Source organism: Coloeus monedula (genome assembly GCF_965178545.1).
Source record: "Coloeus monedula genome assembly, chromosome: 25".
NCBI lineage: Eukaryota > Metazoa > Chordata > Aves > Passeriformes > Corvidae > Coloeus > Coloeus monedula.
In genome coordinates this window covers 3,110,850-3,127,225 of record NC_138805.1, presented here as the reverse complement: position 1 = coordinate 3,127,225, position 16,376 = coordinate 3,110,850, and the positions used below count along the sequence as shown (strand labels likewise).

General features: G+C 51.9%; 2 protein-coding genes across 5 annotated transcripts; one reads left to right on the top strand and one right to left on the bottom strand.

The window, feature by feature from the left end:
• Window positions 1-31: 31 nt before the first annotated feature.
• On the top strand, window positions 32-5,417 carry THYN1 (thymocyte nuclear protein 1). Its single transcript, XM_082296936.1, has 8 exons — window positions 32-172; window positions 1,011-1,154; window positions 2,111-2,337; window positions 2,796-2,864; window positions 3,531-3,623; window positions 4,212-4,307; window positions 4,959-5,109; window positions 5,209-5,417. Exons 2-8 carry the CDS (start codon window positions 1,112-1,114, stop codon window positions 5,241-5,243), a joined length of 714 nt encoding a protein of 237 aa, XP_082153062.1. The 5' UTR covers window positions 32-172; window positions 1,011-1,111; the 3' UTR covers window positions 5,244-5,417.
• Window positions 5,418-6,183: 766 nt separating this feature from the next.
• Window positions 6,184-16,197, bottom strand: VPS26B (VPS26 retromer complex component B). Of its 4 annotated transcripts, XM_082296918.1 has the most exons (7): window positions 15,882-16,011; window positions 13,743-13,822; window positions 13,476-13,632; window positions 12,186-12,350; window positions 10,420-10,595; window positions 9,664-9,806; window positions 6,184-9,228 (listed from the first exon to the last, which is right to left on the bottom strand). In XM_082296918.1, exons 2-7 carry the CDS (start codon window positions 13,789-13,791, stop codon window positions 9,082-9,084), a joined length of 837 nt encoding a protein of 278 aa, XP_082153044.1. In that variant the 5' UTR covers window positions 13,792-13,822; window positions 15,882-16,011; the 3' UTR covers window positions 6,184-9,081. The 4 variants fall into 4 exon arrangements, with proteins under 4 accessions (XP_082153044.1, XP_082153041.1, XP_082153043.1 ...); XM_082296915.1 differs by lacking the exon at window positions 13,743-13,822 and having other exon boundaries at window positions 15,882-16,196; XM_082296917.1 differs by lacking the exons at window positions 6,184-9,228; window positions 13,743-13,822 and adding an exon at window positions 9,883-10,056 and having other exon boundaries at window positions 9,672-9,806; window positions 15,882-16,197.
• Between the last annotated feature and the right edge of the window lie 179 nt (window positions 16,198-16,376).

Sequence of the window (16,376 nt, the reverse complement as noted above, 5' to 3'; positions counted from 1 at the left end):
TGCTGGGAGCTGTAGTCCTGCCACGGGCACAGCCCGCCCGGGAAGGAGCGAGGGAGGGGAGCCGGCCCTTGCATAGCGGGACACCGCTTCTCAGAGCCGCTTCCTTCTCTTCTTCCTCCTCCTCCTGCCCGCCCGGCACCGCGAACAGGACAGGCGGCAGCGGCCCGAGCTGGTGAGCGGGAGCTCGGAGGGCTGGGAAGGAGGGAGGAAGGGGAAAGCTTGGCATAGAAGGTGGAAAAGTTGATGCCACCCGGCCTGGCAGGAGGCGGCCGGCTCGGAGCCGTGTAAGTGCTGCTGACAGAGGGGGCAGGGGCTGGGTTCCCGCGGAACCACAGCGTCGGTGGGGCTGGAAGAGGCCTCTGGGGCTCAGCCGGTCCAGCCCCGTGCCGAGGTGCGGTCCCCCGAGCGAGAGCGCCGGGTGGGTTTGGAACTCCGGAGAGGGACCGCTCCCGGAGGGACTGCGGTGGGCACGGCCAGCAGCAGGCTGAGCCAGGGGCTGTGCGGAGAGGGAGCGCTCCCGGAGGGATTGCGGTGGGCACGGCCAGCAGCAGGCTGAGCCAGGGGCTGTGCGGAGAGGGACCGCTCCCGGAGGGATTGCGGTGGGCACGGCCAGCAGCAGGCTGAGCCAGGGGCTGTGCGGAGAGGGACCGCTCCCGGAGGGATTGCGGTGGGCACGGCCAGCAGCAGGCTGAGCCAGGGGCCCGCGGCGAGGCTGGGCTGAGCTCCGGAGACAAGCACGGCTCCCTTTCCCAAAGGCACTGCCCCTCTGGCACGGCAGCGGGGCCGTGCTCAGCCCACGCACCGTCGGGACCGTTCTGCGGCGGCCGCCCCGCCGTGCAGCAGGAATCCAGCCCCCGGTGTCCATCAGGGCTGCAGGGTGCGGCCCCCAAGCCCTGCCAGCATTCACACTGATAGAGGAAGTGGCTGAGCTCAAGGAAAGATTTACTTGCTCTGCGCTCGCCCTACAGCGCTTGCAAGCTCTCTGCCTCCGCTATCTCTACTTTTTTCAGCTGCCCGAACGAGCGGTAATTCCTCCTCCTCCTCCTCCTCCTCCTCCTCTCGTTCATCGGGTGCTTCTCAGTGAAGAGAAGATAATTCAGAGAGACCAGCGATGCCTTGGCCGAGCAGAAAGAGGGACAAAGAAGCAGTAGCAGGTCTGTGCTGACATCCTGACTGGTTTAGCATCTCTCGTTTGAGGTTCCAGGCTATAGCGAAACCACAGACAGCCGTATTAACCGTCTGTCTTTCTCAGCAAATGTCCCAGAGACAGCATTTCCTGTGCCAAATGGGCTGAGCACCTAAGCGTGACTGAGACAAGTCTGCTAGGTGTGTGATAAGAACAGTGATGTATTCTCAGCACAAGGGGGTTAGGAAATGTAGTTCAGGCCCATTTATGCAGAGCTTTCAGGTCCTGCACAGCAGAGTTGGTCAGTCAGAGTACACCCAGTGCAGTGCCAGGAAGCTGATGTGGTACCAGCTACAAAAAAAAGCAGCAAGAACATTGCACTGAAGGCCCCATGATGTGGTGTTTAAAGTATAAGATGAAAAAATTGCACAGTTGGCTCGTCTGTGCCACTCATCTGCTTGATCCACTCTAGCAAGTAACCATCTTCTTACCCTTTAATCACTTCTTAATAACTGGTTTTTTTTTTTTGTCTGTGTCGTGAAGAAACAAAGGATGTGGATCCCTTCTGAACAGGTAGCTCAGTGGAGGTTAAACTAAGATTTCCAGCTGCTGCAGGAATTGAAATAGTGTGGTTTGCTGCTGAATGTTTCTCTTACCAGATTCACCTAAATCTGCTTTGTTGCCTGCAGGTGATTTCTCAGCAATTAATTAAAAAAATTCAACTACACTTCATGTGGGCAGACATGGTCTGTCCCGAGGTTTTTTATTACTAGCTGGGACTATTAAACTACATTTGTGCACACACACAAAAATATCCTTATTTCAGATGCAAATTAGAAACACTCAGAATCATTGATGCGTAATGCTGCTACCTGAGCACCTGGGGTGCCCCAAACTCCTGCTGCAGTCAAATCTGTGAAACCAGCTTGGACAACTAAAAGTATTTTTTGAGACAAAATGTGTTTCATCTCAATGTCTTTTAAGATAAAGAAGAGTCTGATGCTAAAATTGCCAAAACCGAGGAGAAGGCTTCGGATAAGCAGGAAGAAGGGAAGTCTGCAAAACCTCCAGCTGGAAAATCCACATCAGGATGGAAGAACTGGAAGAAAAAAGCATCTGAGTCCGGTGGGGAGGAAAGCAAGATCACGTATTGTCACTGGCTGCTGAAATCAGAACCAGAGAGCAGGCTGGAGAAGGGGGTGGATGTGAAGGTAAGCACTGACACCCCCCTCACTGAGCAAAGGACACCAGCAGGGTCACTCCTGCCCAGCTTTAGTGCCTAGATGCTGAGGCACTAAAGCATCAGACAACTCAGATTGTTTTTTCTTCTCAAAACCCATTTGTCCTCCTGGAAACAGAAAAACAAAATGTTCTTGTCCAAGGTGACAACCTTGGGGTTTCATACGCAAACGAGGCATAACACAAGAGGAAATCAGGTTCTCAGGATGCTTGGCTGTTGATCACAGGAGCAGCATCTATTTCAGACTGCCTTTACACTGCTGCTTTGTAAAGGTTTCTCTGTAGGCCCCGTGGGAGATAAAAATTGTGTCAACTTTGTGCTATAATTGAAGGAGCTGCTAGCAACAAATGCTTAGGCTCAATGCAGACAATGACACTGTAGAGATCAGAAACCTCCTGAATTAATCTTTATTTTCATTTCATTTGGTAGTTCAGCATTGATGACTTGAAAGCTCAGCCTAATCAGACAACCTGCTGGGATGGAGTAAGGAACTACCAGGTAGGAAGCACATGGGGTCACTGAAATAGCAGTAGGAAAAAGGTGGCTCTGCCCACAGCTTTTTCTTTGCCTGAAGCATTTCCTTTCAGGACGCTCTGCCTGTTCATACAGGTGCTTTTTGGCAGGAATCTGAAGTCAACTGCTGCTTAGTGGCCTCTAGGTCAGAGGTGGATTCAGGTTGGGAAATATTCTGTCGAATCATCCAGTTTTTCTTTTGCTTAGACCAACCTTTGATACCTTACAGCAAGTCTGCACTTACCCAAATACTCTGTCAGTGTACAGCTTTCTGTTCCAAAGGAATTCCACGTGTGCTTCCCCTGCTATGTATGATCCTTGTACTCCACAGGATTCCCTATCCCCCTATACATGATCTGCTCTGTTCTGCTCTGCTCTCAGTTGTTTGTTGACAACTCTCCTGGGCAAGGGTGGCTGAGCTGTTGAATTCCCACACACTTTCTGACCAACAGGATCTTGTTCTTTAGCCTTGTTTTTACCCAATTTCATTCCAACACAAAAACATCTCTATGACAACTGTAGGAAACATCACCCGAGTAATTCTGAAGCACATCTACCTCTCCTCTTGTTAGTTCCTGTTCTTGGCTGCTTATTAATTACGCCCTGAGAACTTGATGGAAAGAGCTGAAAGTCTCTGTTTACTCCTGACAGGCAAGGAATTTCCTGAGATCCATGAAACTTGGGCAGCAGGCTTTCTTCTACCACAGTAACTGCAAAGAGCCTGGCATTGTGGCCATCGTCAAGGTGAGCGCCTGCGTTTTGGGGAGAGGGGAGAAGTGATAATGAATGGGTCATCAAGCAGCTCATTCCTTGTGTGTCAGAACCGAAGAGTGCAGGAGTTGTCCAGCGAGAGCAGGGAATGAGCTCAGGACACCTCAGCTCAACACCACAGGGCTGACTCAGTCGTGTGTCCCCAGAGAGATGGAACCAAACTGTGCTGTTTTCCTGCTGACATTTCGGTGCACTCCCGGCCAAGCCAAGCGTTGTTCCACACTGATTCCAGTCTGACTCACTAAATTCTAGTCAGCAGAGCCCACAAGGCAGTAGAATAAACCCAGGGCACAGAGCAGCTTTTTCTTTAAGAGGAGAACTCATCACAGAGATTATCATCAGCTACCCCGTTTTCCTCTGTGTGTTCTTCCACACTGATCTCCAGCTTCGGTGACTGTTCTGCACTGCTCTGACCCAAGAAAGGCAAAGGAAGCTGCTAGAATGGAGTTCAGGGAAAGCAAGGCTGATTTTTGCACCAGGATTATTCCTTGTCATATTTCATACCCTTTGCTGACAGGTGTTTTGAACTGATGGAAACTTTCTTCTCCCCTTGTGCTTCAGATCGTAAAGGAGGCGTACCCTGATCACACGCAGTTTGATAAGAAGCATCTTTATTATGACTCCACCAGCAAAAAAGAGAACCCCAAATGGTCCATGGTAATGTACTGTATTAAATGCAGCTGTTCAAGCTCTGTGTGCAAGCCAAGAGAAGGGAGAAGGCTCTTTGCATCATATTGAAAATCTTAAGCTTCTGTCCTGGCCTAGCTGCCTTCTTCTCTCTCAAGAGAAAATCCAATCCTGACTGTTTTCTCTGCTTTTTCCCCTGCCCTTTCCAGAAGGCTACCAAAATGTATCTCCCTTCATTTTCAACTCTTGGCTGCAGAGCTGGCCTCTCTTCCTTTTCAAATAATCGGCTGCAGAGCTGGCCTCCATGCATGGCAGAACCCCGAGTTAGGAAAATGAGCTAAGAACCACTGTCAGTGCCTAACGAACAAAGCTGTAGTTTTGAGGCACATCATATTGTAGGGAAGGGAGTGTTCATGGGCTGGCTACACCCCACATCTTAATTCTGTATTGTCTGTGACATGAATGCACCTTGCTGGTGCACAGTGCTGATTCCTGCCAACAAATCACCTGCCGGAAGTACTGGGAAGTTCTTTTAGCCTTGAGCAAGGCACAGCTTCCAGGCTGTTAGTGCACATCAGTCGCTTGCTTCAGTTTTAAATCTTTATCCCTCAAAGATCTTACGGCCTATCTGGAGGCTGTGTCCTTGTGTAACCTGCTCCTGTGCTGCCCCTCCCCTCCCAGGTGGATGTGCAGTTTGTGAGGATGACCAAGCGCTTCATCCCCCTCTCTGAGATCAAGGTTCACCACCTGGAACACAAAGCAAAGGGGGGGCCCCTCAAGAACATGATGCTCTTTGCCAAGCAGCGCCTGTCCGTCCAACCCCTGACACAAGGTGAGACCCTCCCAGGACTCTTGATTCCCTCTGTCACACAGCCCTCAGTAGTCAGAGAAGCTGGAAGTTTCACTTATGGCTTTTTGTTCCTTACCACAGAGGAGTTTGATTTTGTCTTGAGCCTGGAAGAGTAAAAGCCACATGAAAGCAGCACAGCTCCACTGATGCCTGCTCCTCCACCAGCACAACTTTCAAATTTACCTGCTCAGCCGTAGCACCATGAACCACGATCTGCAGCCACACATCCCTTCCCCTGACAGTGTTATTTTTGCTTATTTTTTTCAATAAACAAAGCATTTTGAAATCAACTGCAGCTACTTGGGTTTTAATAGTGGGAAATCTGCAGTTTAGCTCTTGAAGGAAGAAACAGGTACATCCTCTTTGTTTAGTTTGGGGTCTAGTGCAGCTCCATGTACTGCAGAGGGACATTTTTCTGCAGGAAGGAATCCCTAAGTTGTCTAGAATGAGAAAATTTAGAATCATAAAGTATCCTGGGTTGGAAGGGACCTTAAAATCATCTTGTTCCAACCCCTGCCCTGGGCAGGGACACCTTCCACTATCCCAGGTTGCTCCAAGCTCTGTCCAACGTGGCCTTGGACACTGCCAGGGATGGGGCAGCCACAGCTGTGCCAGGACCTCACCACTCTCAGGGAAGAATTTCTCCCCACTCTCCCATCTAAACTATTCTCTGTCAGTTTGAAGCTGTTCCCCCTTGTCCTGTCACTGCATGGCCTTGTAAACAAGTCTCTCTGGAGATGGATACACAAAGCTGATCGCAGTGAACTTCCTGCAGGTACAAAAGTTCCTGCCTTATTTCAGTGCTGTCATCAGGGAAATGAAAGAAAATAAAGCCAGCCTGCTCGTTTTTAAGCTGCATGGGTCCTCCACCAGCACAGCTGCCAAGCAGTGACACAGCTTAAAGAAAGACCAAGGATTTTTAAAGATAACAAAGGACAAACTCCTCCAGCACGTTTGGAGAGCTGCACACTATGGCACCTTTTAAAGAAAAATCTCTTCATACCACAGAAAAAAAGCCCCAACCCAAGCCAATATAAAACACCAGACAAACCCGTGCACAGCATTTGACAGCCAGGGCTGGCTCTTTTTAATTGGAGAGACAAAAAAACCGAACTTTTAAAATACAGCCATTGAAAAGACGACGAATTAAGAAACATGTAAACACAGCAGAGGCTTAATTACAAGTTGCACTGCTTGGTTTGGTACTTGGCCACTGCCCTCTGCCTGGGAGAGAGGGAATGACCCAAGTACAGCACAGAACCACCAGCTCAGGGGGACAGGACTGCTCGAGCAGCATCTGCCCCTTAACATGCTAACAAAACACTGTTCTAGAGTACCTTGTCCTGGAGTGACCCCAGCTTCTCTCTAAGGATGCTCAGCACATCTGCTCCACCCCAGACAAACAGAGGGCCCAGTGGTGGACAGGCTGAATGGTCCATTAGATTCAGTAAAAATGGGGATTATTTCTAAGTTCTGGTTCCACACGTAGGGACAGAGGGGAGAGGGGACAAAGAAGGAAAAAAAAACCCCAAATCCATGTCCAGGCTCATGCACCTTTTCCAAGGGAACCCTCCAGGAACGATGAACAGATGTTAAACAGCCATCTCCTTACAGCCAGGCAATGATCTGATATCCAGTCAGGCAGGAAAAAAAACCACTCCTGGAATGCAGAGACATCTCCATCCAGGGGGTTTCTTTACCACCACATGGCCTACAATCCAGGGGAATAAAGGGAACAAAGGAATTCAGCAAGGAGGGAGCTGAAGGAAAGCTTAGGAAGATTGTGAGGGTGCTGCTGTGCTCAGCTCAGCCATGGAAAGATAGTCTGCCATCCCCAAGGGCTCCCAGAGGAGCTTCACTTGTCCCTAAGGGATTGTGCCTGGCTGCAGGACAGGCAGTTCCCCCCAGGGAGGGAGGGAGGAGTGTCCAAAGTGCCATCCGGGGTCCTTTGCCATGGCAGACCTGCAGCAGGTCCCCACCCCTGGCCCTGGCACAACAAGGTGATTGTTGTCTGCAGTGAGCTTTTGCTCCAGCCTTGGGAAGACACGGCCCCAGCCCACGGCACAGACTCGCCGTGGGGGCAAAGCGAGCCACGTCCTTGTGGTGCACAGCAGAAACATGGGGTGACACAAGCGGTCAGCAGAGATGAGAGCATTAGTCCTCTACAGAGTGAGACTGGCCAGCTCTACTAAAAACCACAACCTTACACGTGGTGAGGAAAAGATAACTTACTTTGGCAAGCAGAAAACACACATTTATCACTGAAATACAGTAGCTGTCATTACATATAAAGCTTCCCTTCCCACCCCGGCCCCACTCCCTCCACCAGCACCGTTCCACTGAACAAAGCAGAAACTTCCATTTCCCAGCTGCAAGACACCTGCTCGACATTCAGCTGTAGGACAGAGGAACTTGATTCCAGAGCCAAAAGGAAGCTGGACAAAGTAGCGAGCCACAAACTCAGGGAAATCCAGACAAATCCCACTTGACAGAGCTCCCATCCCAGCACGCGGTGCAGGCTTGTCTCCCCCTCGGGTAGGAGGTCTCAGCACCTGCTTGTTGAAGGGCAGCTAAACAGGATGGACATTCTCCAAACTCAGTCCACCAAGTCTACAAAGCCACATCTGATTTTTAATGGAGGAGTGACTTCCTTCTGGTAGTGTTCTCATGAGTCTACTTAGCTGAAGGCTAAAAGCAGCTTATTTTAAAAAAGAAAACCCACATTCAGGTTCTCAGCTCATTGCATGCTCTCAGACCTCGCTGGTGACTTCAGCTCAGGCCTCAGGAATGTGTCTCTGGAATCAGAGCTCTGCCACGCTTCCATCCAGCAGCCCACACAGGCCTGTTTGAGCCTCCCACAACAACTGCATCCACCTTCTGCCCCCGCTGATCCTGGTCCCGCACGCGCGAGGCAGCAAACCAGACAGCACACACGCGGCCCTGCCCTGCTGTCTGTCCCTACACAAAGCCTGCTCTGTCCCAAGGACACAGACACGGGCAGGGCAGCGTGTGCAGTGTAAACACACCCCAAGAGAGCCCCCAAGAGCTCCAAAACTGCTCTCTACACCTCTCCAGGCTGCTCTGTAGCAGCACCTGGGAGCTGCACGAGTGCAGCAGCCGGAGTGTGGATCTCGGGGGCACTCAGGCAGCTGCCAGGACAAGACTAGGAAGGCACTGCTCTTGGCCAGGAGCCTTCCTGCCCCCACTTCTTGCCCACCCAGCAGCACTGGGACCATCACTGCTCTGCCCACCCTGCGCCACCTCCTCCTGTATCCACACATCTCACTCCCTCCTACCAGCCACAGCTCCTGCTGGGACACAGCACGGCCCTGCCCGTGCCCCATGCTGAGTCCTGCTGGGTGGCAGTCCCAGGGCTGAGTCACCTGCATCATCCAACTGCTTGTGGCAAGGAATCCAACGTCAGCACGAAGAGGAAGAAGGAGAAGCAGCGAGGGAATGACACCACACAACTTCCAGCAGGCCACACCACAGTCTCTGATCCCTCCTCTAGCACGCAGCTAATCACCAGGCCGTTTTCCCCAGGGAAGATTTCGGAAAGGCAAGAAAAACATCCATCCTACACAGCCCCAAAGCAACCTCCACACGGCTGGGGAGAAGCAGCAGCAGATGGGGCCTTCGCTTGCTCTGTCCTTCCCCGCCGCCAGGCCGAGGCTCTCGGGGCACAGAGGAGATCAGGCAGCTCCGCAGCCTCCGGACATTGCCTCAAAGCAGCCGACCCCAGCCTCCAGAGGAATGTATGGATCGGGAAGCACCCCGGCACCTCCGACGCCGCGCCGCCAGCGCTCCAGCTCGCCGAGCCCTCCCGCCCCGTCCCACCCCGCCAGTCCTTTGAAGAAAGGAATTTAGTCAAAAACGGGTATTTATTTCTGTGAAGTCTCTGAGCGTCTCCTCCTCGGTGCCGCTGTCCTGGGGGCTCCCGGCGGCCCCCCGGCCTCACTGCCGGCCGTTGTTCTCCGCGGGCTGCCCGGGGGGCTTGGCCTCGCCGTGCGAGGACGTCCCCTCGAAGCGCTGGGATGCGATGGCAGCTTGGTGGGACATGCTCTTCCTCACGATGTCCCCTTTCCTCCACAGCACCACCTCCTGCAGGGACACAGCCAAGGCTTGTCAGGGCCCGTGAGACCTTCTGCTGAGACCTTCTGCTGCCCCACCCAGCCCCGCAGGCTGAACCAGGCTCAGTGTTCCACCCATAGCCAAGACACACCTGGAAGTGCAGCATGCCTGGAATTTGGGTAGAGATCTCCTCCCTGGGGTCTGGGCATGCAGAGGGCATCCAGGGTAGCTCTGTCCTAGTGTCACTGATAAGGTGAAGCACAGAAGCTCCACCACTGAGCAGAAAAGAAATCCTAGGCAGGCACTTTCCAAACTCCTCCCCACCACCACACACATCTGACCTGCATGGACATTCTTCTAGACCATCTTCCCACATGATGGATCCCAAATTCCCAGTAGGGCCTTGTCACAGTATCCCAGCCAACAATCCACAGGTCCAAGGAGAACAGCAGCTCTGTTTCTCACCTGCTGTTTGAAGTAGCGCCTCTCCTCCTCATCAATCAGCACCAGGTTGAGGTAATAACGCACAGAGAACTTCTTGTTGATGTCCCTCATGGTTGGAGTCAGCTCATAACCAGCCAGAAAGAGCCTGATGGGAATGGACTCCCCTGGAAAGGGCACAGAGCTGTCAGCACAGACAGGATGGATATAAAACAGGAGAGCAGCAGCAAAACACAAACTCACACGGCCACAAACTTTGTCACCGTTTCCACAAGTGGACTAACATGAGCTAGAAGACCTCAACTCCCTTCAGAAACCAGCATGCACGGTCCACAGCCAGATCCTGCCCTTGCTGACAGCTATTCCAGCTCCACTCTAACAGCACAGGACTCTTTTGGGACCTGCATCGAGACAGCACTGCAGAAAAAAATGAGTAAGGTGACATTTTCTCTGGCAGGTGACTCTGCTGGGCAAAGGAACAGTGGCACAGGAGATTGGCACAGAGCAAGAACACCATCCCTCTGCTCTGAGCTGCAGCAATGCCAGCTGTCAATGTATAGCTGGTTCTGCCACCGCTTCATCAAAACAATGAAGTCATTGCAACTCATTCTGCCTCAGTTCCCTCTCATCACACTGGAGAAGGAAGGGGATCAGAATCCCCCGCTCTAAGCCCAGTGGAAGAGGATGCTACTACTGAGCACACAGAAGATACTGCAAGACTTGTATTCCCACCCCAAAAGCCTTCAGAAGAGGAATTTGCGGGTTCCTGTGCCCTCTCACCTCTCACAGGTGCCCCATCCATGATCTCGTACTTCGCTATGGTGTCGTTCTCGTGGTACACGTTGGGCCCCGTGCCCGTCGTCTCCCTCTTGATGATGTCTATCTCCATGTGCTTGATCTTGATCCGCACCAGCAGGAAGTAGATCTTCCCCACAATCACATCTTTTAAGTGGTACCTGGCACGAGAGGGGAGAAAACACCAGGATCAAACCCTGTGCAGTAGGGCTCGGGCTGACGTGCAGGAACTTGCTGGGCAGGCACTTTGCTCTCATGCACAGCAGATGGCAAATCAACCACCCCCACCAGCAAACAGCCCTTCATTTCCATCCTCTGCTCTTTTGGAAACCCACGAGAACATTCAGCATGAGCAGATAAATTAAAAACGTAACTTCAGGCTGAGTATCTGCAAGAAACCCCTGTGACAGCAAAGGCTCCAAACTCAGTATTTTAGGTCAATTAAAACCAAGCCAAATCACAGAATCATTTAGGTTGGAAAAGACCTCTGAGATCATCGAGTCCAACCCTTGACCAATCACCACCTGCAGGGAGATTTGTCAGCACCTGGTGGGAAAGAAGCACTCAGTGTAGTTCAAAAGAGCTCTTCCCAACTTCTGGGTTGGGATTTAATTCCCACTTCAGGTGTATTGTCTGGTAAGGAGCAAACACTGTATTTTGGAGACACCTGGAAGTACTGATCTGGCCAAAGATACAGGGAGTGAGAAATTCATGCTGTGCTCCAGGCTCAGTGAGCCACAGCCATTGCTTCCCACTTCTTGATCCAGAGATATGGGGAAAGGAGAGGAACTGTGGTGGTGCATCCTCCCCCCACCATCCTCCTTCTTTCCAGGCTGCAGTGTGATCTGAGAAAATGCTTGTTAGGCCTCATCCTCAAAAACACCACCTGGGCTCAGCTCTTTCTGAGCTTAGCAAAAACCACTGTCTGCTCCCAGGAACTCCTAACAAGCTTCTGTTTTTCTCGTGACCAGCCTTGGAAAATATTCCTCTGGCCTGAACGGCACAGCATTCCTATTCTCATGCTTTCAAAGAAAGGAGCCACCCAAACCGTGGCCAGGATGAAACCTTGTTATGACTGAAGGGTCTCTTGAGACCCTATAAACAGCACTCCAAGATGGGCCCGCTGAGCTCTCCTGGAGCACAGTGGGCTGTGACCAGCAGGGTCCCTCTGAGGGGGACGCCTCTCCGAGCCAGCAAACCCTCAGGTTTGCTATAGCTGGAGGATCGTTGAGACACGGCCCGATACCCTCACGCCTCGAGGCAGATTGTTAAGGTTAAGATATAAATTAAGGTGTAAGTTAAGTCAAAGTACTGTTAAGTTTAAGTGTTGTTAAGCTTTAGGCCGCATTCCTTTTCATCCTTGTTTGCGCTGTCTTCACACACAGACACACAGACCCACACACCCCCCTAGGTAGTTTCAACTCATTTCTGTTTTGATTGCCTGGATTTTGTTTGGTTTTGTTGTTGCTTGCTTTCCCTGTTGTGCCTTAGCTGCCCTTTGTAAGTAGAGTGAATCTTGCCAACGAATCCATTGTGCTTTGCAGTCTAATATTAAATCTGACTTTTGCTCATACCCTTGCTGGTGATTTTTTTGAGTGATCTCAAGCACACTCGTTCAGACAGGAACCCACGGATCAGGGAGGATCTGAGCTGTCTCCCAGCCTCTCTGGAGCACGTGGACATGAAATTCCTTTGAAGAAACCTGGAGCAGATGGGTCCCCACAGCCCCCAGCTGCTCCTGAGACACTCACTTGGACTTGTTGTACTCGAACTCGATGTGCAGGCAGTCCTCGATGCCCACTTCCATCTTGATGGAGGAGTTGAGCTCGGGGTAGGTGCTCAGGGTGTGCACAACGATGTCCATCTCCTTGACCACATCGTTCAGCCTGCGGCTCACGGTGGCACGGAGGAAATATCTGTGGGGACAGTCCCCCCCCATCAGGGTCACACGGGGAGCAGCAGGGACAAGGGGCTGGGTGGCTTGGACTGGACTATCCAAGCAGCCTTACTACAGATCCATGTAAGGAGCTGAAATGCATTTGGCTGCAAATCTGAATAAAACATGTGATCAACTCAACAGACCGACCGAGAAAGTTCCTTTTTCCCAGTGAAGCTTGGAACCTTCTCTGTGGCAAGGTGAGGTGCTCAGTTCAGCTCATGCACAGCTGAGAGAAGGGCCACCGTTTCAGGAACAGGGAATGGGGAATGTCCGAAGGGACAAAATAAGCAGGAAACCAAAAAACTGCCTCAAGGAAGCAGAACAGCAGGGAAGCTCCTCTTCCCATGTCATTTGCTGTTCCATTGCTCTCTTTTAGTCCAGGTCTGAACAAAATAAGCCCACAGCAAAAGGGCCCTCAGCTCTTTACATATGTCTGCCCCTGGAGCAGCCAACATCCCACACTGGAAAAGACAGAAGGGAATTTTCAAATGGAAAAGCAGGCTCCTCTCAGCTTCCAAGCATTTGTGAGCCCGAGTTACCTAAGCCCCGTTTTGGGGATCTGAGGAACAGCCTGCACATGTTAAAACCATTGCCCTTTTACAAGATTACATCAGGCTGCACAGCCACACCTCCCAGTGCAGATCTCAGACTTCTCCAACCCCCACTTTGAAACCAGTGAAAGGATTTTTAGTCAACTGAGTGCCTCAATGTGAAACATCATTTCTAACATATGAACAAGGCACAAGCGAAGCATCTGTTTGCATACAGAGCACAATTAAAGTTGACAAGACTGATTACAGCAAAAATATCCGCACTGGAGACTAAACCAAACAGTTTATTTTGATTTTTTTTTTTTGAATTATCAAATAAATTAGCAAGTATTTGATTGATTCAAAAGGGGCTGATTTCTCTTGTCACTCAAAAGGAGAAGAACAAGTTCCATAAAGAGCCTGATGCACGCTTGTAAAATAAAGACCTCAAAGGCAGCCTTTTACAACTCAGCCCTCAAAATTAACTTGGAGTTCTGTTATTCCTGCATCACCACAGTGAGTATCAGCACTTACACAGAACAGAACTGGGGTCAGCCAGGGCAGGGACTCACCGTAGCTTCACGTTCTGCCCCGTGTAGGACTCGTAAGGTTTCTCCACGTGTGTGAACTCGAAGTCGAACGTCTGCGATTGAGTGAATTCCCCGGGCCGGGCCAGGTCCTTCACCAGGGACACGAACTCGTGGTGGTTCCCTCGGTCATAGTAGAGTTCTAGGAAAATGGAAATCCAGGTTAAGCTTAATGCCACGTGATACAGGGAGATTTTCATCAGCTCTCTTGTCCAGGTCACTCCTTCCTTCAGTACCATTCACAGAACCTACCAGGGGAGCCCGTGGCTCCACGGAACTGCACTTGTTCCCTGCTCTCCATCAGAGCCAGGTGTAGGCCACAACGTTCCTCCCTGAAACAGGAAGGAAAAGGTCCACACAGCCTTACTTACTACAATAAATCAAGAACTTTCCTTGGGGAGACACGAGTCACCTCTTATCGATATTAAATACGGTCAAACTCTTTGCAGCTCATGCAAACCCTTCCAATAATTTTCTGCACTGTATTCCAGGCCAAAGGCATTGCCACTGTGAGGAAAAACCACCACTGCTTCTCTGGAACAGACAGTGACAGAGCAAAACCGAAGGGATAGGATGCTTCCAACTGCTCCTGCGTATCCTTGGACAGCAAAGAGCTGGAGTGGCCTTGAGTTGCAGAAGGGAACAAATGACGCTGTTGATCCTGCTGCACAGCCACCCTGTATGGCAGCTGAATCCACTGCTCCTCCACGCCCTGGATAACACATTAATGGCCACGTGAGCACGGTGAGGGAAGAGCTTTCACCTCTGGAAGCACTGCTCAAACCAGCTCAAGTGACCAGCATGGCCACATTGCCTCACTTTTCCCCACAACCCTCCCACATCAGCAGGAAACTACAAGTTTCCTCATTTAATGAAAGCAACCCTCCACGCCTCCACGGAGTTTTCTGCCTCAAGTCAAAGCAACAAAACCCTTAACACACTGCAATTTGCATGAACAGCTTGGGATTACACAAAACCATCAATGAAACCTGCCCTTCCCAGCCCTGCATGTGAGCCTGTGCCTACAGGACACCCACACAGTCCTTCTGCAAGGCAAAGCCTTTCTGCTTACATGAGGAAACAAAAACCTAAGTCATCAGACAATCACACACACACAGGCTCAGTGTCAGCACTAAACTGTGCAGAGGAGGCTTCTGAGAGGAATTAGAGGTGTTCAGGAACTGCAGTTCTGCCCTCCTTGATATGCACGATGAGATCTCAGCTTTTAAGTGATGCCTGTTTCTCACAGCCCTCTGCTCACCTTGTCTCTCTAATGGAAATTCTGGCACTAGAACTCCTTTCACTTACGCACAACAGCAAATGTCACCAAGCCCTTTAGGCTGGGCAGGCAGGTGACATAAATAACCCAGCCTCTCTGTGCACTGAATGCTTGTGTCCACCGAGAGGAAAGTGCTGGCTGATGTCACAGGGAGAAGCCACGTGCCAGGAGAAAAAGAGGAATCAGCCCATTCCATCGTGACCCACAATGCAGAAGGCACAAATCAAACTTAAAGCAAGGGAGGCAAATGTCAGTGCACTGAGTTCTCTGCTACCTCAGAAGGTCATGTTTGGCACCCTGCAGCCTTAAGCAGAGTGATGTTTCCCACACTCCAGCCTGTCAAACAGGTATAAGCTGTAATTTCAGGTTTTCAGAGCTATAAGGTTTCCAGATTGAGAAAATAACCTGCCAGCATTTTGGTGGCTTGCTCAGGCCACAGCCACCACGAGTGAAACCATCTGGAATGGGTTCTGTGCTCACCTGAGAGCAGGCAGGACCCAGCACTCACAGCCTGGCCTCTGGTACCTGCTCTGGAACAGCATCATCCCTGTGGCACATCCCTCCTTCACACCCCAGTCCCCCTACCTGTTAAATTCTCTCACCTCATGCTGATCTCATGGCAGCGAGAAGTCAGAAGAGAAGGCAGGAGATGGAAAGCATTGGGAAGTGCACTTAGTGGTACAAACTTCAGTGATTTATCAAAGAGGCCTGAGGGGAATAAGAACTAATGTGCAGCCACAGCAGCTCTAACACACCCTGCTTGGGCAATAACGCGCATACCAAGCAGTTATTCCATACAAGCTCGAAAATCTTCCAGAACAGGGCATGAGGAGCAGGCAAGGCAGCACAGTAGAGACAGAGGAGCAGGAAACAACGTTCATGCTTAATTTCCACTGGCAACCATATCAATAGGAACTCATAACCTGGCTCCTCATAACCTGGCCTCACCCACACTCCATCATTTACAGCCTCCCTTCCTTTCCAAGAACCAGAGTCGGGCGCAAGCAAAGCCAATAAAACTCTCAAGCAGCAGCACGGGTTGGGTGGGAAACCGGAGCCGCGAGAGGCATCACGAAGGAGGGACACCCGTGCCCACAGGCCGCCCGGCTCACCGATCTGCCCGATGAATTCCACCTTGATGCCCTGGTGCTCCAGCCGCTTGTTGGGGTTCTTGAGCGTGAGAACCACCCGCCCCGACACGGTCTCGCCGTCGTAGAAGAGAAAGTATTTCTCCTTCTTGCCTTCCTCCGTTTTATGCTCCACCCGCCGCCGGCTCTCGGCGTCGCTCAGCACCAGCTCAAGCTCCGCGCTCTGCCCGAACCCGAAGAAGCTCATGGCTTCGGGCTGCGGCGCGGGCCGGCGCGGGCGGACGCCGCGGCCCCGCTGGCGGATGGCGGCCGGGGCGGGGCGGCGCGGGGCGAGCGGGGCCGGCGGGGACGCCGGGGAAGGGCCCGGCGGGGCGGCGGCGGCGGCGGCGGCGGCGCGGGGGGGGCCGCAATGCGACAGCCGTGCCGGGGCAGCGGCGGCGGCGGCGGCGGGAGCTGCGCACCGCGCACCGCGCAGGCCGCGCCCGCACCGCCCCTTCCGGGTCGGGGAGGCCGCCGCGA

Excerpts from the sequence above, each read along its gene's own strand:
- THYN1 (XM_082296936.1), top strand. The coding sequence starts at position 1,112 with ATGCCTTGGCCGAGCAGAAAGAGGGACAAAGAAGCAGTAGCAG. Across the intron at positions 2,338-2,795 it reads AGAAGGGGGTGGATGTGAAG|TTCAGCATTGATGACTTGAA; the intron begins GTAAGCACTGAC and ends TTCATTTGGTAG. Across the intron at positions 4,308-4,958 it reads AGAACCCCAAATGGTCCATG|GTGGATGTGCAGTTTGTGAG; the intron begins GTAATGTACTGT and ends CTCCCCTCCCAG.
- VPS26B (XM_082296915.1), bottom strand. The coding sequence starts at position 16,104 with ATGAGCTTCTTCGGGTTCGGGCAGAGCGCGGAGCTTGAGCTGGTGCTG. Across the intron at positions 13,633-15,881 it reads GGAATTCATCGGGCAGATCG|AACTCTACTATGACCGAGGG; the intron begins GTGAGCCGGGCG and ends CCATTTTCCTAG. Across the intron at positions 9,229-9,663 it reads GGCGCTACTTCAAACAGCAG|GAGGTGGTGCTGTGGAGGAA; the intron begins GTGAGAAACAGA and ends GTGTCCCTGCAG.